This window comes from Prionailurus viverrinus, chromosome X (genome assembly GCF_022837055.1).
Source record: "Prionailurus viverrinus isolate Anna chromosome X, UM_Priviv_1.0, whole genome shotgun sequence".
NCBI classification, from domain to species: Eukaryota; Metazoa; Chordata; class Mammalia; order Carnivora; family Felidae; genus Prionailurus; species Prionailurus viverrinus.
In genome coordinates, this window is record NC_062579.1 from 36,435,568 (window position 1) to 36,461,352 (window position 25,785).

Genomic DNA, 25,785 nt, shown 5'->3' on the forward strand with positions numbered 1-25,785 from the left:
AGGATTGGAAAATGCCAGTCCGAAATGCCACCTGCTGAATCTGAATAAATGATGGTGTGCAGAAGGTCTCCACCACATCCAGTGGTGCCATTTTGGGGGCCCTAGATGCACGGTCACCCCAGCCCCCTGACCTTCCCAGAAGCGCTTCGTAGGGAGGCAGTGCTGACCCTAGGAGGAAGAGTGATGGAAGGGGCCACAGTGGAGAGATCAAGCCCTGGAGAAGGTTAACGGATAACCAGGTCACCATCCCTCCTCACCTAAATCTGGTAGACATTTCTGGCAGTGAGAGTCACATTCCAAGGAGTAGGGACCATGATACTTTCGGACGTGTTAACACCTGGGGCAAGCCGGTATAGAGGTTCTTTGGGGGAAAGTCAGGATTTTCAGGCTCTGAAATCCGACGGCTTCTAGAGCTGACCAGGGAATAGGCGCTGGCTTGGACTGAGAGTCACCCTGAAGCCACGAATAGCGAGTGGTGAATGATGTCCCATTCATTCCCTCATTCTATCACTCCTTCATCTCCCAGACTTTTCTGAAGTGTCTACTCCATGTCAGACATGCGTGAGGGAAGACATTGATGAATAAGATGCATCCCTGGGGTGCCTGGGTGGCTCAGTCAAACGTCCAATGGCAGCTCGGGTCATGATCTCAAGGATCGTGAGTTCGAGCCCCGCGTCGGGCTCTGTGCTGACAGCTCGGAGCCCGGAGTCTGCTTCCGGTTCTGTGCCTCCCTCTCTCTCGCCCCCTCCCCCGCCTTGTGCTCTGTCCCTCTCTCTCTCTCTCTCTCTCTCTCAAAAATAAACATTGAAAAAAGCTAAACAACAACAACAAAAAGATGCTGTCCCTGCTGGCAAGCAGCACCCTGTCTGGCTGGAGAGGCAAAACCCGAGAGACAGAAAACCAATGCCATGTACTCTATAGAAAGTGCCTTCCTGGTCTGCTGTGTGTTAGCAAGTCAGATTCTCCTCCGGCTCCCAGGCCAGGCTTCCTTCCTTTCATTTTTGCTGGGCAGAAAGCCACAGGTATCCCCTGCACTTCCTTCAGCCTTGAAATAGTATCCCAAATGCCAAAGCCTTTGAGAATAAGGTGAGATTTTCAAAAGCAAGAAAGACGGCTTTAATAGCTATATTTAGGATTTGGATAATATGAATGCAATAGCACCAGTTTTTTTTTTTCCCCCTCTCCTGGAAAGTAGATCATTCTGAGATTCCTAGCTCTGATCGTGGCAGAAACACTGGTATCAGTAAATAGCTCTAAAACCTGGACGAAATATATAGAACAACAGCTTGTGGGCATTGGATCACGACCAACATAGGGCAATGGTTCTTGAGAAAAAGAGTGCCCATGAGCCAAGCCCCATATTCACACTATCTTCTTTCCCTGAGGACATTTTCCAAGCGGCAGTACAGGGTCTTGCTGGGTAAAGGAAACAGTTTGGGACTGCCAGAGTAGCTGGGATTGGGTGGGGGGGGGGGGCAGGGTCCTGTAAAAGAGAAAGCCACAGAGAAGGACCCCCTCTCCCCTCCCGCCATATATGTAAAAGTGGAGGTCAGGTCTTTGGCCACACACTGCTGGCAGGATGGAGGCTGGACCTTGGGCATCTCAGCACCCTGGGCTTTGAATCGGACCTCAGCAAGTCCTACCGTGTCCGTGGTCCAAGGAACATGTGCTAGGAGCAAAAGCAAAACTGAAAAAGATCTGCATGAACCGAGTCTAACGCCCAGCCTCAGCAGGACGAAGGCAGTGGCTCTCAACCGGCGGACAATTTTGGACCCTACGAGATGTTTTGCAACATCGAGAAACGTTCTGAGTTGTCACGGTTGGGGGTTGTGAGGCTACTGGCGTCTAGTGGGCAGGGGCCAAGCACGCTGCTAAACACCTTACAAGGCACATCCTCCCAACAAAGAATAACCGTCCCCAGATGTCAACAGTTCCAAGATTGGGAAACCCCGGATTTGGGTCATCTGCAAGCAACGTCGTTGGCTCCTGGAACAAAACTCAACAATCTTTCGTGGAGGGCGATGTAATTCAGAACCTCTACAAAGCTCCCGAAAATCCGGCATCTAATAAAAAATTACCAAAAAAAAAAAAAATGTGAAGAAGCAAGAAAAACTGACAATCAAGAAAAAGGAAAACAACCCACAGAAGTGGGAGTAGAACCAGAGATCATCCAGAGTTGGCGCGTATGGAATTTAAAGTAACTATGATTAAGATTTTAAGAAAACGGAGGAAAAGGCAGATAAGATTAATGAAGAGGAGAGAATTTCGACAGAGAATTGGGATTTATAAAAAGAAAAAAAAACCCAAATGACATTTAGAGATACACAGTGCAATATCTGAAATTAAGAACGTATTGGCTGGATTGAACACCAAACTGGGCACAGCAGAGCAGATGATTAGCGAGCTGTATATGACAGATAACTCGTGGAAGCTTCTAGAAGTACATAGGGGAATACGTTTGTGATCGCGGGGTAATCAGGATGCTAACAGCATTGACTTTAAAATACACAGTGAATACATTGGACTACACTGAAATTTAGAATTTCAGTTCATCAAAAGATACCACTGAGAAAGTGAAATGAGGAGAAAACGAAGAGAAAACGAGGAAAAAGCGAACTAGGAGAAGATATTTGTAACACACATACCCAACAAAGGGCTCGTGTCTTCGAATGTAAATGCAACTTTTACGCATCAGCAAGAAAGGCAGGTGACCCGATAAAAAGTGGGCAACTAAACCCAGCATTTTGCAAGGGACGAAGTCAAAGCGGCCAATCCATCTACAAAAAGGGTCTCTATATTATTAGTGAGGAGAGAAATACAAATTCAAACCACGCAACGAGATACTGCCAGGCACCCACCGAGATGACGAAAATGGAAAAGTAGCAATATGAGTGTTGAGGGCGACGCGGGACAATGGAACTCGCTTTGGTACAACCGCTTTGGAAAACGGGTAGTATCTATTGAATGAGTCCACACCTACATGCTATCATGCAGCACTTTTAGCTCCGTAAGTATACTGATGGTCGCCAGTTGACATACACAAGAATGTTTGCAGCAGCTGTAATTCACAATCGCCCAAACTAAATACAACCCTAGTGTTCAGCAGCAGCAGAATGGATAAATAGCGACATCATCACACTGCGGAATAAAAAAACCCCCAGACTACGGATTCATGCAACAACATGGATAAATAGTACAACACCGTGCAGGATATGTACTGTGTGATTTCATTTCAACGAAGTTCAAAACCAGGCAAAACCAATTCATGGTGAGTTAGGTCAGAATAGTAGTTGCCATTGGAGGGGGTGGGGTGATCAATGGTTCGGGTTTGCTTAGGATTGAGAGGTTTCCTGGGATGTGGGTCTTTCAGTGATAAACCCAGGATAGCCTCGAGAAAACCGTGCCATTGGTCACCCTGGGGGGGGGGTGTCTTTTTAGGGAGGGGACATAAAAGAGCCTTCTGAGGGGCTGGAAATGTTCACAGTCTTGATGTGGATCGTGGTTACATGAGTGGATACATGTAAAACTTTAGGTGTTCACTGAAGATTTTTGCATTCAAGTATATACTTTCCCCTTTGATTTTAAAACTTTGAAAATAGCTATATTTTATAATGTAGGATTCATTGAATGAAATCATCCTAGACCAACTTCAGTTTTTTTCTTTGACCTCATTATTTGATTTTTAATCCGAGAAATGCAATAGACTTAGAATATATTGACTTCAGCGAGCCATTCAACAGTAATGAGAATTAACGGATTAATCCTCATCGAGAAAGACTTTCTCTTTCTCCCTGATCTGTTTAACATTTTTATTTATGACTAGGACCTAGATAAAAATTGCTTTCATCAACATAAGATGATGGTACATAGTTGGGGTGATAGTGACAATGATAAGTAACAGAATCAAGTTGACAGGCTCTTAGAGTAATGGATTTAATCTAAGAAGGTCATATATAACAGGATAACTAAAAGGCTGTGTTTTTCAAAACTAAAATCTAGCTGTGGAAGGGGCTTTAGCTGACACAATGTTTAATATGCATCAATTTGAGGGGAATGACCTAGATAGGAAAGGGAATTGGGGATTATCTAGACGGGGAAGCCAGGATTTAGGGGGCAAATATATGGGAGGGGGAAGTGTCATATGTAACTCCAAGGAGTAAAAATAATTTAATAATTTAAATGAGCGAAAGCCACAAGAAGACAGATTTGAGGTGAACTTTCTAATTATTTGGTCGGTTCAAAGAAGGAATCGGCTGTCTCTTTCTTTTAATTTATTTATTTTGAGGGAGAGAGAGAGTGCGTGAGAGAGAGCAAGCACGACCAGGGGAGGGGCAGAGAGAGAGGAGAGAGAGAATCCCAAGCAGGCTCCAAGCTGTCAGGGCAAAGCCCGACTCGGGGCTCAACCCCATGAACGGTGAGATCATGACCTGAGCCGAGATCAAGAGTCAGATGCCTAACTGGTTAAACCACTGGGCGCCCCAAAGAATAGGCTGTTTCTGAAGATAGTGAGTTTCCCAATTTGTTTGGCAACATAAAAGATGCAAAGATTTTGAGAGTTTCAATTGGTAAGATTTCAAGTTTCTTTCAACCCCAAAGGTGTGGTTCAGTGGGTAGAGATCTATGTCGATCTGTAACAGGTTGATACATTGTTCTGCGGTTTGCTCTCTTATATGTAAACCAGGGGTAAATAATCCACGTATTTCATACTTAATCTACCGAAACGGCTTACAACTCAAGCCTTCCATAGAATTCTCGGTAATCCTTAAAGAGAAGGGCTAACAAAACTGGAAAATTTTTTATTGTTATAAGTGGCCCTAAGTCAGGACCAAATTGACATGTAATTCCTCATTTTTATGTCTTTTTGTATCATTACTCCTCTGCATTAATGGCCAAACTTGTATCGACAGCTGCCTAACACAACAATGGAGCAGTTTCCAGTTTTCCTCTGAGCAGTGATTTGGCAAAGGTTAAATAATAGATTGGGGGTATATAGAGTTTTTATCATTGTTACTTTCTCGATATAATTACAATTTCAGTTATTTGTGGCTCCAAAGATAATGTTTTGAAATTCCGGGGTTGGCAGGGTTCTTTTTTCTCCCCCTTTTGGTTATTGTCAATGTCTGCTGTCATTGGCTTTTAATCAGAGAAAATGGTCTGTGATATTTTGACGTTTTCAAATTTATTGAGAGGTTTTGTGGCCAAATAATAAACAGTTTTCAGAACACCACCAATATATCAATCAGTTTCAGCATCGGTTTTTTCAAGTGAGAACCTTTGTAGATATCTATTATATACTATATAGTTTAACCTCTGTTTACTTAATATTATGTGGACATGTGTAGAGGCACAGCCAATTATCAGGCCGCTGAGCCAAGCAAAAGCATTCATTCCAGCATATGGAAAAATAGGGATATTGAGGGGTGCCTGGGTGGCTCAGCCGGCTGAGTGTCCGCCTCTTGGTTTCGGCTCAGGTCATGACCTCACGGTTGTGAGTTCAAGCCCCGAATCGGGCTCTGTGCTGAGTGTGGAGCCTGCTTGGGATTCTTTCTCTCTCTCTCTCTCTCTCTCTCTCTCTCTCTCTCTTCCCCTCCCGATCATGCTCTTTCTCTCTCTTTCTCAGAGAAAGCTGAAAGCCTGCTTTGAAAGCACGGCCTGCTTTGGCTGGTCCATCTTGATGATTGTCCAGGCTTCAGTTAGGCCTTGGCTGGGGGCTGCATCTATTCTGCATCTGAGCCCTCCGGGAGGGAACCCCTGGTGACTCATCTCACACCTCCCTTCCCTGAGTCTTCTCTTGCCTCTTTTTAATTTCCCAACTTGTTTGTGTCAAGGTGGGGAACACCTTTCACCGTCTTCCTTTCACTCATGAGCTCCATCAGGAGTAGGTCTCGCAATGACCCCTGAAGTGTTTTTGGATTAAGTTTAAGCTTAATGTCCTTATTTCCCTTATTCTAGCTATTAAAAAAAATAATTGAGACGGAGGAAGTAACATTGCCGGCCATCCCTGTTTAAACAAAGCTGCCTGGACGCTCTATGCTGCCATCTAGTGGGAGAAAAGGACTCAAGGCCATGGAATCCGGTCCCGCGAGAGGGCAAAACAGGGTCTGTGTTTAGAACAAGGTCAGCGACACCGACGCCAGAGTGGAGGGGATGGGAGGGACACACGATGGGGGATATGTGTTTTCCTCCAATTAGCCACGCACCGCCCCCGAGGGTGGCTGCCTCTTTGCACTTGGCATAATAGAGGAGGAAGCCTTCTCTGCGGTTTCTCGAACAAGCACATCACGATAAACTGGGTGGTGTCCTTGGCTGTGATTCTATCTGTGGGCTAGTAATTTAGGCTGTGGGACATTCCCATCAGAACAATGCCGTTTTTAGAGGAGAAAAGTCATGGTTTTATTAGCATAAGTGACACACACACATGCACACGCACACGCACACGCACACGCACACGCACGTAGACACAATGCATTGTTTCAGCCTCTGGCTGATTTCTGGTCCTGCGCTATCTCCTTAATCCAAAGCAGCACTTGGCCCTACAGGAGGGAGCCGCGGGGTCCCTGGCTCAGCCTCTGATGATGACTACTGGGGCTTTTCATCCCAGTTGACTTTATTTATTCATAAGCAGAACGCACACTCAAGGTTCTGTGGGCCTTGTCCCGGTCACATCGCCCTTGCCTTCAATTTTCTTTTATTTCTTTGTTTCCCTTCTCTCCCTTGCCGGTCCTCTGAGCAAACCGGTGAGTTCCTCGGGGCCCCTTTTTCTTTCCCCACACACCAGCACTCGTGCGCGCGCACGCACACACACACACACACACACACAGAAGCACAGTCTGGAGGGCCCTGGCCTAGATCTTTGTTGGAAAGTGGCTTTTGAGAAAATCAGAGAAAACCCACTTAGGTCACGGTCAAGAGAATCCCTGGGGCCAGCAGAGCTGTTCAGCCAAATCTGGGACGAAGGATCACTCAGAAAGAGGCTGCTTGGGGGGCGCCTGGGTGGTTCAGGCAGTTAAGTGTCTGACTTCGGCTCAGGTCACAATCTCGCGGTCCGTGGGTTTGAGCCCCGCATCGGGCGCTGGGTTGACAGCTCAGAGCCCGGAGCCTGCTTCGGATTCTGTGTCTCCTTCTCTCTTGGCCCCTCCCCCACTTGCACTCTGTTTCTCTCTCCAAAATAAATAAACATTAAAAAAATTGGGGCGCCTGGGTGGCGCAGTCGGTTAAGCGTCCGACTTCAGCCAGGTCACGATCTCGCGGTCCGTGAGTTCGAGCCCCGCGTCGGGCTCTGGGCTGATGGCTCGGAGCCTGGAGCCTGTTTCCGATTCTGTGTCTCCCTCTCTCTCTGCCCCTCCCCCGTTCATGCTCTGTCTCTCTCTGTCCCAAAAATAAATAAACATTGAAAAAAAAATTTTTTTTAAAAATAAAAAATAATTAAATAAAAGAGAGAGGAACAGGCTGCTTGCTCGGAACATCATTGAGAAGGATTCTGGGGGCACATCTCGGTCTTGTGGGGGGAAGAACTCAGGGATGTATCAGGAAGGTGTGATGGGTGGACGAGAAGGAGTATTACCCTATGGGCTTAACACAAAAACGGTTTCTTGGGAGGCTAACAGTGAGATGCTGTTAGCTGTTAACATCCTGGCTCGAATCAAATTATTGGATTAGCTGCCCATCAGGGCTCCAAAGGAATACAGTCACAGAATTGGTGAAGTTTCTTTGGGGCTGAGTCTCCCTTTTTTTTTTTTTTTTTTGCTTTGTTTTTAGGTGAGATGCAATTCACATAACATGCAATGTACAACTTTCATTCTAACCATTTTAAGGTATAAAATTCAGCGGCTTTTAGTATCCTCACAAGGTTGTACACCTATCACCACTCTCTAACTCCGGAATTTTTCCATCACCCCCAAAAGAAAACCTGTACCCATTCAGCATTCTCGCCTAATTCTCGAACTAGTGCCCTCTGCTCCTGGCGGCCGCTAATCTGCTTCCTGTCTCCATGGATTTGCCCATCCCGGACATTTCCTATAAATGGGATCCTCCAATATTTGTCCTTTTGCATCTGGCTTCTTTCACTCAGTGTAATGTTTTTAAGGGTCATCCGTGTCATAGCAGGTGTCCGTTCTTCACTCTTTTTTACGGTCAAATAATATTCCATTGTATGGATATAACCTATTTCGTGTTATTCCCCCCTCAGTTGATGGAGGTGTGGATTGCTTCCACTTTTTGGCTACTGCGGAGAGCACTGCTCTGAAGGTTCACGTACAAGTTTTTGTGTGAACACACATTTTCAACTCTCGGGCAGAGAGGTGAGTTTCTCCCCCCATCTTTGGTGATGACGGATCCATCGGAAACTGTCTGGTAGGTGAGTTTTGTTAAGAAGAAAAGGGCAGGAATTTCGGTGCTGCCCGGATGAGGGAGGTCTGGGAGGGAAAGGACAAAGCGTCTCTGGAAAGAAGAACAGGAGAGGGAGGAGACGGTGCCAGACGGGATGCCAATAACCTTGAGCTTTGGTGGGTGGAAGAAAAAGGGGGTTTGTTCTGAATTTATAAAATGGCTGCTGATATTTTTCTGTTTTTTTGTTTGGTTTTGTTTTGTTTTACAACGAAAGGAAAGATCTCTGGTGGGGATGATAAGGTGGGTTAGCAGAAAAGCAAAAACGGTTATGGCTTCGGCTGGTGTCGTAGGGGGAAGTCCTGGGCTTAAATGCGAGATCAACTGGTTAGTGAGCGAAGGACCCAAGTCAACAGTTTGTCCTTCGCTCTCTTCCAGGGTGTCATCAGAACATAACACGCGTTGCTTTGCGGTGGTTGTTGGTGTTCGAATCTGTCCTCGCTAGTGGGCCGCGGGTGCCTGGGGGTGGGGCTTGTGTCGCAGTCATCTCTGTGTCCCCAGGATACAGCGCAGTGTTGAGACGTGTTGACCAGAGGCACCGGAAGCGGAAGCCCTGTGCTCTTCCTGGTTCTCTGCTCCTTCTCATTTTGCGGCAGCTTTTAGCGGCAGAGTCGGGCCTCAAGGCCAGTGTCCAGGCCCCAGAGATCTATTACCAGGCCCTCTACGATAATCCCCACCGTAGTGTTATTATGGAAATCTCTGGAAGCTGAGGGAAAGAGGAAGCTTTCTTCAGTTCAGAGCCTAAGGTCAGTCTGGCTCCTTTCTGTTGGGGTCTCAAGTGTATCCTGAACACCGGGATGCCTTCTGGTATGTTGTCCAGGTCCCAAGTGGAGGTCCCAGGGTCTTGGGGGAACTTTGTCCTTCAGCACGGGAGCTGACAATGATGGGGGTAGGAAGAGGTGATGGGGTTTTCGAGGGGCTCTGAGACAATTCCTTGTGTATCTTGTTTTGTTCTTCCTGGGGACTTCTGCTTGCTCCTGAGCACATACTCGAGGCAAAGCAGGAAAGGTCTCATATCGGTTCTCCTGTGCCTCAGTACTTGAGGGCAGCCTGCCAATGGCAGATGGCAGGTACCCAGGCCAGCGTGTGGAGGGTCTGTCGGTGAGTGCAGAAAAAGAGGTGCGGGGAGATCGTGCCTAGGGTGTGGACCCTGGCGTGGGCTTTGTTATCTGTCTTTTGTTGCCAGGTTCCGCTCAGCGTTCCGCTCCCTGGCCTGGGAACAGCTTGACTTCCTCTGGCTCATCTCTCCTCACTCCGGTGCCAGTGACATTCACAGAATCTAGAGTGTAGATTGGTAAGCTCAGCGTCAGATGACGGCCATATTGTCAGCCACTCGATTCCTCCTGATTTCGAAGTGGTTTCTGTACAACCTAAGAGCAAAGCCAGATGGCCTTCTCACGCCTCTTCCTTCCCATCTTTGCTGAAGGGGAGTCCCTCCTCAATCCTCTGGGGTGGCATCTTTGGCCCCAAGAGGCCCAGTGGGGGGTGTGTGGAAGCACATGGGCATGATGGGGGGACGATAGTGCAGGAGGGGAACAACGCGCGATAGGACAGCACTGGCAATTTCCGAGGCAGCCTACTCGTGCGAGTGAGTGGGAGCTCTTAAATGGGAAGAGGGAGCTGGATTACCAGAGCCTCCTTCTGTCGTGACTCAGATTGGGTTCTTCTTTATGGTGGGAAATCGATGAGAATCTGATTTTCTTTTTCTTTCTTTTTTTTTTTAAATTTTTGCATTTGATTTAAATCAAGTTAGTTAACACACAGCGTCATCGTGATTTCAGGAGTAGAATTTAGTGACCCATCGCTTCCACATGACAGCCAGTGCTCATCCCAACAAGTGCCCTCCTTCGCGCCCGTCCCCCATCTAGCCCATCCCCCCACGCGGCAACCCTCTGTTCTCTGTACTTAAGAGTCTCTTATGGTTGGGGCGCCCGGGTGGCTCAGTCGGTTAAGCGTCTGACTCTTGGTTTTGGCTCAGGTCATGGTCTCATGACCACATGGCATTGTGGATTCAAACCCCGCATCAGGCTCTGCACATACAGCGGAGTTGCCTTGGGATTCTCTCTCTCTCCCTCTCTCTCTGCCCCTCCCCAACTCGTGCGGTCTCTGTCTCTCTTAAAATAAATACATACGCTTAAGAAATTTTTTAAAGTATTTATTTATTTTTGAGAGAGAGAGACAGAGAGAGAGCGCGAGCAGAGGAGGGGCAGAGGGAGAGGGGGACACAGAATCCGAAGCAGGCTCCAGGCTCTGAGCTGTCAGCACAGAGCCCGATGCGGGACTGGAACTCACGAACTGCAAGATACCTGAGCCGAAGTTGGACGTTTAACTGACTGAGCCACCCACGCACCCCAAATAAATAAACTTAAAAAAAGTCTCGTGGTTTGACTCCCTCTCCTTTTTTATCTTACTTTTCCTTCCTTCCCCCTATGTTCATCTGTTTTGTATCTTAAATCCCACATACGAGCGAAATCATCTGATATTTGTCTTTCTCTGACTGACTTATTTCGCTTAGCGTAATACACTCTGGTTCCAGCCATGCAGTTGCAAATGGCAAGATTTCATTCTTGTTGATTGCTGAGTAATACTCCATTGTGTGTGTGTGTGTGTGTGTGTGTGTGTGTGTGTGTGTTTTGAGAGAGAGAGAGACAGAGTGTGAGTAGGGGAGGGGCAGAGAGAGAGGGAGACACAGGATCCAAAGCAGGTTCCAGGCTCCGAGGTGTCAGCACAGAGCCTGAGGCGGGGCTCGAACTCACAGACCATGAGATCATGACCCGAGCCAAAGTTGGACGCTTAACCGACTGAGCCACCCAGGCGCCCCTATACCACATCTCCTTTATCCATTCATCTGTCGATGGCCATTTGGGCTCTTTCCATACTTTGGCCATTGTTGCTAGTGGTGTTATACATGTGGGGGTGCGTGTGCTCCTTCGAATCGGTATTTTTCTATCCTTTGGCTAAATACCTAGTAGCGTTATGGCCGGGTCGTAGGGTAGTTCTATTTTTAATTTTTTGAGGAACCGAGGAAGCTGATTTCCAAAGCGGGCTCTCTGGCCTAGGTCCCCTGAGAAGGTTGTAGGGAGGGTTGGTGAGGGTCATCCCGTCTGATCTTCAGACCAGAGGTAGCAGCCAGAAACCGTTTGCCAAATGGCTGCTGTGGGTCGCATCAGCGAGAATGGAGGATGACAATGGGAAGGGTCCCTACCATTGAACCTGTTTGGTCACTGTCTTCCCACGAGCCACTGTTTTGTGGCCTTGTTTGGTCCCATTTCCGGTAGATCACGACCCCTCTTCCCCCACCCTGAGATGTGAGGTGGGAATAGACACCTCCCCCCCATCTCACCCCTGTGACCAGCACACTCACCTGCACCAGGTCCGGCGTGAGGCGCTTGGCCTGCAGCCATTTCTGGAACCTTCCTGTTTTCCGCAGGATGCGCTCGATGCTGCAGGTCTTTGGGGCTGCCGCAGAGGCACAGATTCTCCTGTCCGAGATGTCACTTTCCTGTTTGCTGACCAGCCTCGAGATCTCCACAGGGCGCCAGGTTTTGGAATCATCTGAGTAATTTGCAGCGTAAGAAGGTAGGGGGTCGGGAGGTAGTCCGAGGCGGGAGGCCAGCCGGCTGTCAAACCTGGAAGAACAGCCCTTTTAGGCTCTGCCTGGAGCCAGAGGGACGGAGGGGGGGGCCGAGGAGGGACTAGCTGTTCCTGCCAGAGCCAGCAGAGCCTGGGGACAGGGAGACAGGAGACAACACCCAGTCTGCTCCATTTCTCCTCCTTACACGGGGGCGCTCCAAACTCTGCGAGAACACTACTTTCCTTTCCTCAAACTCAGGAGGTAAATATGTGAAGCCAGAAGAGGGGACATAGATGCATGCCAGACGCAACTTTCTCCTCTTCATGTAGCTGGCACGGAAGGACTAACCATGGCTTTCCGAACTTCCTCTCCAGGTAAAGACAGCAGCTTTACAGATGCCGGTCCCTTAGGATTCTCCTAATACCCCCTCCCCACTTCACAGATGGGAAAACTGAGGCTTCTCGAGCTCACGTACCTTGCCCAAGGTCAGGCGATACGTTGCCAGGCAGAGGGGCAAACCCAGGGCCCTCTGTCAGAAAACCCCAGGGTCTTTCCCCTTCCCTACACCAGTTCTAGAAACAACCTACCCTCTGACCAATGGCTGGGTCTTGGAAGCATAGTTCGTGAAGAGGCTTCTCGGCCTTCACTCGGACGAGCGCGGCTCTCCATATCCCTCCCCAAGAGGCCCCATCAAATTTGCTCTCAGTTGAAAGATTTAAGTCATCCGTATCAACCAAGTCACAGGGAGCGGCGGCTGCTAAACGGTCACCAGACCCAAAAGCCATCTGGGATCCAGGAAGGGTGTAATTCCAGGGGAGAGGCACTGGCCTACGACCTTGACCCTTTTCTCCAGTCATTCTTCTAGCTGTGAGCCAACATTTCCATTAGGGAAGAATATTAAATCTTCTTCCGATTTATGGATGAAAAATTACCAAGGCACCATCTACTTTCATGATTAATAACATTTGGCTTGTAAGATCTGCTCTATATTTAATTGAAGGAAGAATCTTTAACTTCTTGCTATCAGACATTATGGGACAACCTCTTTCTCTATCCCTCTCTCTCTGCCCCTTCCCAGTTTGTGCTGTCTCTGGCTCTCTCGAATCACTAAATAAACTTAAAAAAAATAAAAGTATATTAAGAAAAAAGATGAAACCTTGTAAACTAGCAATGAGTCCATTTCACTGGCATTTTCAGGACAGCCACTGGAAATGATCCTCCCCTGTGACAGGATAAGGAAGGGCAGAGGGCACCCAGGCAGGGCCGTCTGCGTGTTTCCTGCAGCTGCTTTTGCTCATGGGGTTCAACCCCGTGGAAGGCCTAAGATAGCCATGATAGGAACACACATGTATGAAACAAGCATGCCAGTCGCTGCTAAACGCTTGGTGCGTATTAATTCAGTTAAACCTTGCAGCAAGCCTATGAAGTCGGTACCGTTATTAGCCGTACGGATGAGGAAACTGAGGCACGGAGAAGTCAAGTAATTTGTCCGAAGTCCTACAACCAGAAATTGAAGGAAGCGGCATTCAAGGCTCCAGAGCTCACAACCTCAACTGCTTTGCCATTGCTTAGCCCTCTGTCATCCTTTTTATGAGTTAGCTTTGGGGACCAGATCGGGAACATTATTAGGGGGTGTAGCTAGCAGGGTCCTTCATGACAGGTGACCTGTAATGGACGCGTGGTACACATTCAGGGGTGGCCCTCAAAGCATCCCGTTAAGAACCAACTGAGAACAAATAAACAGGTTTACAGGCCGCTTTCCCCCCTTCCGAAGTGGTACTAAATTTACGGCATGGAAAGGAAAACATGTATATTCTTACAACTTTGAGCCCCTACTTTACTGAGCAGAAGAGTGTCAGTGAGAAAATAGGGTCTTCCCCTTCACTAACATGTTAAAAATCCTAGAATTTGGAAACCTGCAAAACAGACGCAGCATCCTTTTTTTTTTTTTTCTTTAAGAGAGAGACTGCGCGCGCGCATGTGTGAGTGGGGGAGGGGGCAGAGGGAGACAGAGGCACAGAGAGAGACAGAAAGGGGGAGAGAGAATCCGAAGCAGGCTCCATGCTCAGCACGGAGCCCAACACAGGGCTCCATCCCACCACCCCGGGATCGTGACCGGAGCCCAAATCAAGAGCCGGATGTTCAACGGACTGAGCCACTCAGGCGCCCCCCGCCCCCCAAAGGCAGCCTTTTAGTCTTCCTTCTGAACTGAGATCATGAAAGATACACAAGCAGTATCACAGCTTCCACAGCTGGAAGCAAGCAGAAAGGTCGTGTGGTCCAATCCCCACGAGCCCCTCAACCTGGAGAGCAGGGTGGAGGTGCGGAGGAGAGCAACAGTGTTGCAATGAGAATAAAACACTCCCTTCTAGGGCATGACCCTCAGGCTTCCGTCCAGTCGAACGCCACGTGGGTAGACATGCCTTCCTAAATATTTCTTCCCTGTCTTTCCCCATCTCCATTCGCCAGCTCTGCACAGAACCCTCAAAGCATCCGGCGGCTTCCCAAAGCTCAAAGGACGCAGCTTGCACGCCTTAGGTGTATGGATGGATAGATGAGTGGAGGGATACGCGGAGGGCTGGCTGGCTGCAGAGTGGTGGCTGGGTGGAAGAATGCATGGATGGATGCCCGAATGAATGGGTAAATGGAAGGATGGGTGCATGTTCGGACTATTAAATGTGTAGACGGAAGCTTTGGTCATAAGCTCTGGGGCCCTGCAGCTCTCAAGACTTCCGAGGTGAAAGAGACAGGTGAGGGCAGGCGAGAAGAGAAGGCAAGGTCGCGCCTAATGATTTACTGATTTTACCGTGAGCCCTCAGAAGTATTTAAAACATCCCTTAAGACGTGGGGAGTGGGGGGCAGGGACGTAAGGCCAAGCGAGTACATTAAGGAAGGGCAAAGTAAAGCATCTGTCTTGGTAGGAGCCCAGGAATCCGTAGGAGCGATTCTGATCAGAAATAGTGCTACTAAGTACCCCCCCTTCTTCCCCCCGAACCCCCACCTATTAACTGCATATACACCAATACCGATCAGTCAGTTCCTGGTACATCTTGCCTCTGGCTGTGATATCACTTGGGATTTCACAGATAGGTATGTTTGCAGGAGGAAGAGTGTGTCAATCAGGTTTACTCTTTCTTTTCTTTTTTTTTTTTTTCTGGCTTCCCTTAACTTTTTCGTTTAGGATTTGAAAGTCCACATGGAATGCATGGGAAAACTGGTACCGAAAACATGGAGACGTTCAAAGGTTAACGGGTGAGTATGGGAAGCATCTGATTGATTTATCGTTAGCATTCTTGCCAAAGAGAAGATAAGGGAGAGAAGGAAACATGACCTTCATCTATGAATTACGCATCTTCAGCTTCCCAGGCTCGCTCTCGGCTGCTGAACAAACATTATCCAATTCGTACAGAGGACCTGGCCTGGAATGTTAATGCTTGCCTGGTGAGGGCATTTCAGTCAAACATCTGCGAGTTGGGGAGGGGCTTTTTCCTAAGGTATCATCGTCATAATTTTTATTATTTTCATGATTAAAAATTTTTTTAATGGTTATTTATTTTTGAGAGAGAGAGAGAGAGAGATACAGAGCGTGAGTGGGGAGGGGCAGAGAGAGAGGGAGGCACAGAATCCGAAGCAGGCTCCAGGCTCTGAGCTGTCAGCACAGAGCCCGAAGTGGGGCTCGAACCCACGAACTGCGAGATCGTGACCTGAGCCGAAGTCGGATGCTTAACTGAATGAGCCACCCAGGCCCCCCATCATCATAATAATTGTTAAAAGCGGGAAAATATTTGGAGATGAACGAGGCGAATGAACACACCATTTAGAGAGAGAGGCAAACGATGTGAACTTGTAGACGATTTAGCGAACGAGAAATAGAAACAGCCAGTAAGCCCGAAAAAAAAAAAAAGACTCGACTCAGAAGAAATACATACTAAAAGTACAAATATTAAATATTTGTGAGTGTGCAATCAGTGAGCTCCAGAGGCAGAAGTCTCCGTTTGGAGAAATATACATATATAAAATCTCTTTAAAATGTGCTGTATTTTTTGACCCAGAAATTCCACCTTTGGGAATGTGTCATGGGAATTTATCACTGATATGCACAAAAAGCCAGCAACAGCAATGTTCAACATAATGTTTTAGAAGACTGAAAAACACACACAAAAAAAAACATAGTCGTCTCATAGTATGGGTTGGTTCAATAAATTATGCTTGATTGATGCAATTGAATACCACAAAGCCATTAAAAATCTAATTGTGGATACATCATTTGCAAATATCTTCTCCCATTTAGTGGATTGTTTTGTTTTGTTTTGTTTTGTTTTGTTGATGGTCTCCTTCGCTGTGCAAAGGCTTTCTGTTTTGGTGCAGTCCCAATAGTTTAATTTCACTTTTGTTTTCCTCGCCAAAGGAGACATAGCTAGAAAAATGTCTCTGTGGCTGATGTCAAAGACAAGAGTTAATAATGTGAAAAGGGCGTTCCGGACACATTGCTAAAGAAAAGTTTGCAGAAGGGTGTACACAGGATGATCGCAGTTGTGTGGAAAGAACGTTAAATCCATACTTGGAAAAAAGGTGGCAAGGACACTCACAAGATGTTAACAAGGGACGATCTCTTGGCGGAGGCATTATACGTGATTTTTATTTTGTGCTTTCTACTATCAATATTGCCAGAAGATTCTAAAATCAACAGGCACGACTTTTAAAATAAGGAACCAGCTGCTTAAATTGTGAAGAATATAAACGAGACCCACTCGCTGCCTCTCTCTGCTTCTTTGCGCTTGAGGAATGTGCCTTCTCAAGGCGGAGAGCCCTCAACCCCAACCTGCCCGCCCCACCCCCCACCCCCCATGCTTTCCTGCGTGTATCTGCACATATCCCTTTCAGGCGCACGTAGAAAATAAATTCCGAGGGAGCTGAAGTGATATCCTGAACTTGAATGGATGAACACAAACCTATTTGGGGAAATGCTTCCCGAATTTGGCTAATACCTGCCCGCTGAGAAAAACTTCATTTACTGTAAGATTCATGTACAGTGAAGAGTCAACCGTAAGATTCATATACTCTTGTTTACTTACCTGGGAGCCCCCTTTAGTCGAATCCCATAATTTCCCTCCCTCCTCTCTGAAAATATGTCCATATTCTCCCTGCCTCCTTTCTCTAGGGAATCAGCCCCAGGTCGCCTTTGTTCTTGGTCCTCTCCATCCTGTCTCTTAGGGGGGAAATCTATCTCTTTTTTTTTTTATTGTTTTATTTACTTTTGAGAGAGAGAGAGAGAGAGCGCGCATGAGTGGGGGAAGGGTAGAAAGAGAGGGGGACAGAGGATCCCAAGTGGGTTCTGCGCTGACAGCAGCGAGCCCGAAGCGGGGCACGAACCCACAAACCATGAGATCGTGACTTGAGCTGAAGTCACCAGTTCCCCCTGCGCGCTGCTTTCCATCAGATTCTTCCCTAACACAAGGCACGTCTTGTGCCTACCCCCTAAACTCCTTCACCATCGTCTGCAAGAGCGCCCGCAGTTGGGAAGGTCTTTGAACGTTTCACCATTTGAAATGCCTTTAAAAGGGGCCTGAGGGGAAAAGTCCACATCAATACGGTATCTGTCATCTCACAAAAGAAGTTCCCCATTTTTGATCGATGTTTTCTATTTGTTGTATCTGTTCGGTACCTTAGTGGAATCACCCAATATGTCTTTGGTTCATACAGATTGGAAATCAAATTGTTGTAAATGAATGCCTTCTGCTAACCCTAAGATAGGTCCTTGGGGGAGGGCTGAGGAGCAAAGGCCTATTACGAAGGGTCTTTAGTATCGAAGGGGCAGGGAAACACTGGCCCACAGGTGAAGGTCCCAATTCCTTGGCACGGCACATATGCCCCATGTTCCAGCCTCTAAGTGCTTCTCACCTTCTACCTCAAACCCTTCTCCTGAATCTCAGCTCCTCCTTGAAAGGTCATATTACTGTAATTTGTAACACGGCTCCCTCGTCCTGCACCCCTGGAGGGCCATGGCCAGAGTTCTAGGGATGTCCCTAGAGTACCTGCTGGCTCTTGGTTGCGGGAAAAACTCACTGACCGCGTGCTGACAGGCTTGAATTCCAGAGTGTGATACGATCCTTGGGTGAGATCCCCGTGCACCGCCATTTACTAAGCTTGGCTTTTCCTCTGGATCAGAAAACTGGTTCAGGAACTTGAGAGCAAACTGCCCTGATCTGAATCCCAGATCTGCCACTTACTAGGTGGTGACCTTGGGCGAGTCACTGAATCTTGCTGTGTCTCAGTTCATTATCTGAACAATGAGTTGCAACACAGTAACTTCCAGGATGGTGCCGAGGGGTAAATACAACTGACTTGGTGGCGCCTGGGTGGCTCAGTCGGTTAAGCGTCCGACTCTTGATTTCAGCTCAGGTCGTGATCTCACGGTTCCTGGGATTGAGCCCCGAGACGGGCTCTGCGCTGACAGTGCTTGGGATTCTCTCTTCCATTCTCTCTGCCCCTCCCCTGCTCACACGCGCACCGGCTCTCTCTCTCTCTCTCTGTCTCTGTCTCTCTGTCTCTCAAAATAAATAAACATACATAAAAAATAGCTTTAAAATGTCTGTCACGTAGTACGCCTTCTAGTAATTTTATTTCCCTCTTTTTATGAGAAACGAACTTGGTAAACTCCATAATCCCAGGCTACTCCATCCGTGGGAAGGAACACTTTAAGCTCCCACCTCAAAAGAAAACTTGGAAGTCAGCATCTAGGGTTAGAATTCAGCTTCATACCTTCTCCCCCTCTGCACCCCAACTTCAACCGATCACCACTATGATTCAATGGCTGTGCCTCGGGTCCCACCCATCAATTACATCCTGACTCCTTTTCAGTAAACCCCTGGGTATCATCACATGAAGGGAACAGAATTTTGCCCCTCCGCGTTAGCTAATGGAGATTCTGACCTTATTTCTTCTTTAAAGAACTTCTTGCAAATGGATGTCCCGATGCAGGCATTGCATTTATCAAGACCGAGGAAAGTCCTTCCAAAATTGTAGCTGGTTCTGATTCGGGGCACCAGAGAAGGAGAGGGAGAAGCCAGCGAGGAAACGCAACAGCTCAGGGCTGAGACCCACAGCAGCAGGTGCGGCCGGCCCGGGCAGAGGCTGGCAGCCGTAGGCCCCAGCTGGGGTTCCATCTCAGGCTCAGGATTCCGGCCACAGCCTTCAGCTGCCCACTCAAGGCTGCGCAGGGGTTAGGTCTTGGCAAAAGACAGGGGGCTGGCTTCAGGGCGCTGAGCCCATCCCAGGCTCCCCGGTTCCTGTCGGAGGATGCTAAGAAGCTTGGGGCGAACGGGGCTGGGGAGGAGGTGAGGAAGTCCATGGAGGATGCTGATAACACAGTTTCCAGAGTTACTCTTCCTTTGTCTGGGGCGGCTGCCGCAGGCTGGGGAAGGGCTGACTGGCAGATTTCGGGAAGGACAATGGTCAGGGCTTTCCCTGTGCGGTCCTTTTGACAAACACAGGATATCCTGGCTGGGCAGGAAAGGTCCATGCAGGATGTGTGTCCCACCTGGGTTCCACCTGGGAGTTTCAAAGGATCCTGAAGGCGTCCGCCCTCCACTGTTTCAGTTCTGAGTACATCTGTCCCTATGGATCATACACGCACGCACACACACACACACACACACACATACACACCCCAATTACATCTGTTCCAATGGATCTCACACACACACACACACACACACACACACACCAATTACATCGGTCCCTATTGATCACACACACACACACACATACACACCCCAATTACATCTGTCCCAATGGATCTCACACACACACACACACACACACACACCCCAATTACATCTGTCCCAATGGATCTCACACACACACACACACACACACACCCCAATTACATCTGTCCCAATGGATCTCACACACACACACACACACACACACACACCCCAATTACATCTGTCCCAATGGGTCTCACACACACACACACACACACACACACACCCCAATTACATCTGTCTCTATGGATCACACACACACACACACACACACGCATACAACTTCCCCTGTCTGCAGCGGATACTTTGGCCTACCCCTTGACTAGCCAGACCAGCCCCACTTTAACTCTATTTGGCCGTGAACTAACCCGAGGTCAGTTTGCTGGCCCTTACGTGGCACATTTAACACTGATTCAAACGGCAAAAACTTTTTGCTGCTTAGGGAATAGAAACACTCAAGTAAGCCCGTGTTTCAGCTCCTCCCCTAGGTCTAAGAAGGGAGGGGAAAGAATCTGGTGGCCTCTGATGTGATAAGGGAGCATCAGAGAGATTCTTCCGCCTGCCCCCAGCTGTGTCTGTCCCTCTCCCCCGCTGCCTGCCGGCGGGTCCCACTTCCCTTCACCATCCTGCCTCGCTTCTCCGCGGCCAGCCTGACTTGGTGGCATTTCCTGCCCCGCGATTGACAGCAAGATAAGGTCCACAGCATGGACCAAATCAGGGAAGGCAGGCTTGGGTTAGGAGAGGGGAGAAAAGGCAGGTAAGACTGGGCCAAGGATGGTCTCAGGAGAATTGAGGAGTTGTGCCAAAAATTGGCAGGAAGAGCGGGTTAATGGCACTTCTCTGATGGTTAAACATGTGCTTATTAGCGAACTGTCTATTCTCAGTGAAATGCTGGTTGTGTGTCTGTTTTTTTCAAGTAGTACAAACTTCAAGTTTGTTTGTTTGTTTGTTTGTTTAGAGAGCATGAGCAGAGGAGGGGGCAGAGAGAGGGGGAGAAAGAATCCCAAGCAGGCTCTGGGAGCCTGAAGAGGGGCTCGAAATCACGAGGCGGAGGGGCAGAGAGAGAGAGAGAGAGGGAGACACAGAATCCGAAGCAGGCTCCAAGCTGTGGCACAGAACCGGACGCAGGGCTCGAACTCACAAACTGCAAGATCATGACCTGAGTCGAAGTCGGACACTTAACCGACTGAGCCCCGCAGGGGCCCCAAAAGCTTTAAGGTTTTGTATTTTACACTTAAGTCTATGATCCGGTTTTTTTTGTTTTTTTAAAAAAAATTTTTTTTTTTTAACGTTTATTTATTTTTGGTACAGAGAGAGACAGAGCATGAACGGGGGAGGGGCAGAGAGAGAGGGAGACACAGAATCGGAAACAGGCTCCAGGCTCTGAGCCATCAGCCCAGAGCCCGACGCGGGGCTCGAACTCCCGGACCACGAGATCGTGACCTGGCTGAAGTTGGACGCTTAACCGACTGCGCCACCCAGGCGCCCCTATGATCCGTTTTGAATTCGTTTTTGTGTAGGATGTGGTTAGGTCAGACAAGGCTCATATTTTTTGCGGTTGAATTGCTTTTGCACCTTTGTCAAAAATCAGTTGTCTGTAATCGTAGGTGGCTGTGTCCGGATTCTCAGTTCTGTTCCATTGACCTATGCGTTTTTTCCTCTGTCAATATCACACAGTCTTGATTATTGTAGCTATAGACTGTGTTTTGAAATCGGGTAGGCTGATTCCTCCAACTTGCTTCTTTTTCAAAGTTATTTTAGCCATTCTAGTTCACTTGCTTTTCCATATACATTTTAGAATAATCTTGTCTATATCTACAAAAAATCTTGCTGGAAGTTTGATAGGGATTGAGTTAAATCTGTATATCAACTTGCGGAGAATTGACTTCTTTTTTTTTAAATTTTCAATGTTTATTTATTTTTGACAGAGAGAGAAAAAGAGAGAGAGAGAGACAGAGCATGAGCGGGGGAGGGGCAGAGAGAGAGGGAGACACAGAATCTGAAGCAGGCTCCAGGCTCCGAGCTGTCAGCACACAGCCCGACGAGGGGCTCAAACTCACAGACCACGAGATCATGTCCTGAGCCGAAGTCGGACACTCAATCGACTGAGCCACCCAGGCGCCCCGAGGATTGACTTCTTTATTATGTTGAGTCTTCAATTGCATAAACATGTTATGTCTATTTATTTAGATTTTTATTTCTTTCATCAGGATTTTGTAGTTTTCAGCATCTAAGTCCTGTACATTCTTTTTTTTTAATGTTTATTTTTGAGACAGAAAGAGACAGAGCATGAGCAGGGCAGGAGCAGAGAGAGAGGGAGACACAGAATCCAAAGCAGGCTCCAGGCTCTGAGCTGTCAGCACAGAGCCTCACTCGGGGCTCCCACTCATGAACCGTGAGATCACGACCTGAGCTGAAGTCAGACGCTTAACCGACTGAGCCACCCAGGCACCCCTAAGTCCTGTACATTCTTTTCTTTTTTCTTTTTTCTTTTTTTTTCAGAAAGAGAGAGAGAGAGAGAGAGTGAGCAAGCAGGAGGGAGGAGCAGAGGGAGAGAGAGAGAATCTTAAGCAGTCTCTATGCTCATCTTGGAGCCAGATTCGGGGCTTGATCTCACGACCCTGGGATATGACCTGAGTCAAAATCAAGAGTCAGATGCTCAACTGACTAAGTCACCCAGGTGCCCCCTGTACGTTTTTTTTTTTTTTAATCTACACTTATGTATTTTATTTTGGGGAGAACATTTGTAATTAGTGTTGTGTTTTATTGATTTTTTATTTTTTAAAAATTCTTTATTTTTTTAATGTTTTTCTTTATTTTGAGAGAGAGAGAGAGAGAGAGAGAGAGAGAGAGAGAGCACGAGCAGGGAAGGGGCAGAGAGAGAGGGAGAGAGAGTCCCAAGCAGTTTCCATGCTGTCAGTGCAGAGCCTGACATGGGGCCCGATCAAAAAATCAAGCGCATTTGAGACAACTCAAGAGGAAAAGGAAACTATATTGTATTCACCCAGGTTGCTACTCTTTCATTGTTCTTTTTTTAAATGTTTATTTATTTTTGAGAGAGACAGAGAGAGACAGAGTGCAAGCGGCCAAGGGGCAGAGAGAGAGGGAAACACAGAATCTGAAGCAAGTTCCAGGCTCTGAGCTGTCAGCACAGAGCCCGATGAGGGGCTCGAACTCACAAACTGAGACCATGACTGGACCTGAAGTCAGACGCTTAACCGACAGAGCCACCCGGGTGCCCCGATCCATTGTTCTTTCTTCCTTCTTGATGATACAAGATTTCTTCTTTTGTCATTTCCTTTCTGCTTAGAGAATTTCCTTCAGTTATTCTTTTAGGGCAAGTCTGTTAGTGACAAATTCTCTTAGTTTTCCTTCATATGAAAATGTTTTATTTGCCCTTTGTTCTTGAAGGATATTTTCTGTGGATACAGAATTCTGTGCTGACAATTCTTTTCTTTTAGCACTTTAAAAATGTTCTGTTGGGGCGCCTGGGTGGCTCAGTCGGTTGAGCGTCCGACTTCAGCTCAGGTCACGATCTCGCGGTCCGTGGGTTCGAGCCCCGCGCCGGGCTCTGTGCTGACAGCTCAGAGCCTGGAGCCTGTTTTGGATTCTGTGTCTCCCTCTCTCTCTGCCCCTCCCCGTTCATGCTCTATCTCTCTCTGTCTCAAAAATAAATAAGCGTTAAAAAAAATTTGAAAATGTTCTGTTTTCTTTTGGCTCATATGGTTCCTAACGAGAAATGCACTTTCACTCAAATTGTTCTTTGCCTACAGGGCAGTCTCTGGCTGCTTTCAGTATTTTTTCCTTGTGTTTAGTTTCCAGAACTTTTGTCTGTTAGAGTGGATTTCTTTGGGTTTATTCTGTTTGCAATTCACTCAACTTCTTGAATAAGTAGGTTTATGTCTTTTGTGAAATTTGAAAACTTTTCAGCCATTATTTATTCAAATACTTTTTCAACCCGTCCCTTTCTCTTTTCTTTTTTTTTTTTCTTTTTTTTTTTCAACATTTATTTATTTTTGGGACAGAGAGAGACAGAGCATGAACGGGGGAGGGGCAGAGAGAGGGAGACACAGAATCGGAAACAGGCTCCAGGCTCCGAGCCATCAGCCCAGAGCCTGACGTGGGGCTCGAACTCACAGACCGCGAGATCGTGACCTGGCTGAAGTCGGACGCTTAACCGACTGCGCCACCCAGGCGCCCCTCTCTTTTCTTATCCACACTCCGATGGCATGGTATGTTAGATCTTTTATTGTATTTCCATAGGTCACAAAAGCCATGTTTAATTTTTTCCAGTATATTTTCTCTGTTGTCAGATTGGGTAATTTTTATTGATGTATCTTCAAGTTTACCAATTAGTTTCTTTGTTCTCTCCATTCCATTAAGTCTTTCCAGTAAGTCTTAATTTCAGTTAGCGGATTTTTCAGTTCTAAAATTTCTATTTTGTTCTTTGTATCTTATTTCTTTTCTGGGACTTTCTCTTTGTTTACTCAGTCTTCCTGTTTTTTTTTTTTTTAGGTTTATTTATTTATTTTGAGAGAGAGAGCATGCAGGAAAGGGAGGGGCAGAGAGAGGGGGAGAGGAAGAATCTCAAGCAGCCTTCGTGCGGTCAACATGGAGCCAGATGCGGGGCTCGAGCTCATGAACTGTGAGATCATGACCACAGCCACAGTCGGCCGCTTAACTGACTGAGCCACCCAGGCACCCCTACTGAATGGTGTAAGTTCTTAATATATTTTAGGTATCGACCCTTTATCAGATAAATGATTTACAAATATTTTCTCCCATTCCGTAGGTTGGCTTTTTGTTAGTGGTTTCCTTTGCTGTGCTGAAGCTTTTTAGTTTGATGTAGTCCCACTGGTTGATCTTTGCCTTTTTTTTTTCCCTTTGCCTTTGCTTCTGGTGTCAGTCCAACAAATCATTGCCAACTGATGTAAAGGAGCTTACCACCCATGGTTTTTTCTAGGAGTCTTACGGTTTCAGTCTTATGTTCATGACTTTAATCCATTTTGAAGTGAGTGGTGTGTATGGTCTAGGAGAATGGCATACCTTCACGCTTTGGCAGAAGCTGTCCGGTTTTCTCAGCACTATATATTGAATAGACTGTCCTTTCCTCGTGTATATCCTTGGCTCTTTGTTGTAAATTAATTGACCTTATATGCACGGGTTTATTTCTGAGCTCTCGATTCTGTTCTATCGGTCCATGTGTCTATCTTTATGCCAGAACCATACTGTTTTGATTACTAGAGCTTTGCAGTGTAGTTGGAAATCAGGAAGTGCGATGCCTCCAACTTTGTTCTTTCTCGGGATTGCTTTGGGCTATTTGTTTTTTGTTTGTTTGTTTTGTTTTGTTTTGTTTTGTTATTATTAGTTTTTTGGTTCCATGCCAATAGTAGGATTTTCTTTTAATTTTTGATGAAAAATGTCATTAGAATTTTGATAGGGATTGCACTGAATCCGTAGATGGCTTTGGGTAGCCTTGATGTTTTAACACTATTAACCCTTGCAGTCCATAAAGAGGGGATATCCTGCACTTATTTGTGTGTTCTTCAGTATTTTTCAGAGAAAGTCATAGTTTTCAGCATACAGATCTATCACTTCCTCGGGTAAATTGATTCCTAAGTATTTTATTTTTGGTACCGTTGTGAATGGTGCTGTTTTCTTTATTTCTTTTTCAGACATTTCATCGTTGGTGTGCAGAAATGCAACTGATTTTTGTATATTGATTTTGGCTTTTTAAAAAAATTTTTAAATGGTATTTAAGTAATCTCAACATCCAATGTGGGGCTTGAACTCACCACTCGGAGATCAAGATTTGCATGGTCTTCTGACTGAGCCAGTCGGGCACCCCTGTGTGTTGATTTTGAATCCGGTAACTCTACTGAATTTTTTGATTAGTTCCAATGTTTTTTGTTGTTGCTGCTGTTGTTATTGAAGTCTTTAGAATGTTCTATATATGAGATTGTCACATCTGCAAACAAAGGTAATTTTGCTTTTTTTCCCCACTTAGGATACCTTTTATTTCTTTTTCTTGCCGGATTGCCCTGACTTCCTTGTACTATG

The 25,785-nt window shown here is 46.9% G+C and overlaps 1 protein-coding gene across 1 annotated transcript in view; it reads right to left on the reverse strand.

The window, feature by feature from the left end:
- The window catches only part of DIPK2B (divergent protein kinase domain 2B), a 44,201-nt gene extending 24,807 nt beyond the window's left edge, over positions 1-19,394 (reverse strand). The window contains exons 1-2 of the mRNA XM_047844451.1: positions 18,893-19,394; positions 11,750-12,014 (exon numbers count right to left, since the gene is read on the reverse strand). Of these exons, the coding sequence (XP_047700407.1) occupies positions 11,750-12,014; positions 18,893-19,125 (498 nt within the window). The 5' untranslated portion in view covers positions 19,126-19,394. The remainder of the gene's footprint in view (positions 1-11,749; positions 12,015-18,892) is intronic.
- Positions 19,395-25,785: the final 6,391 nt, after the last annotated feature.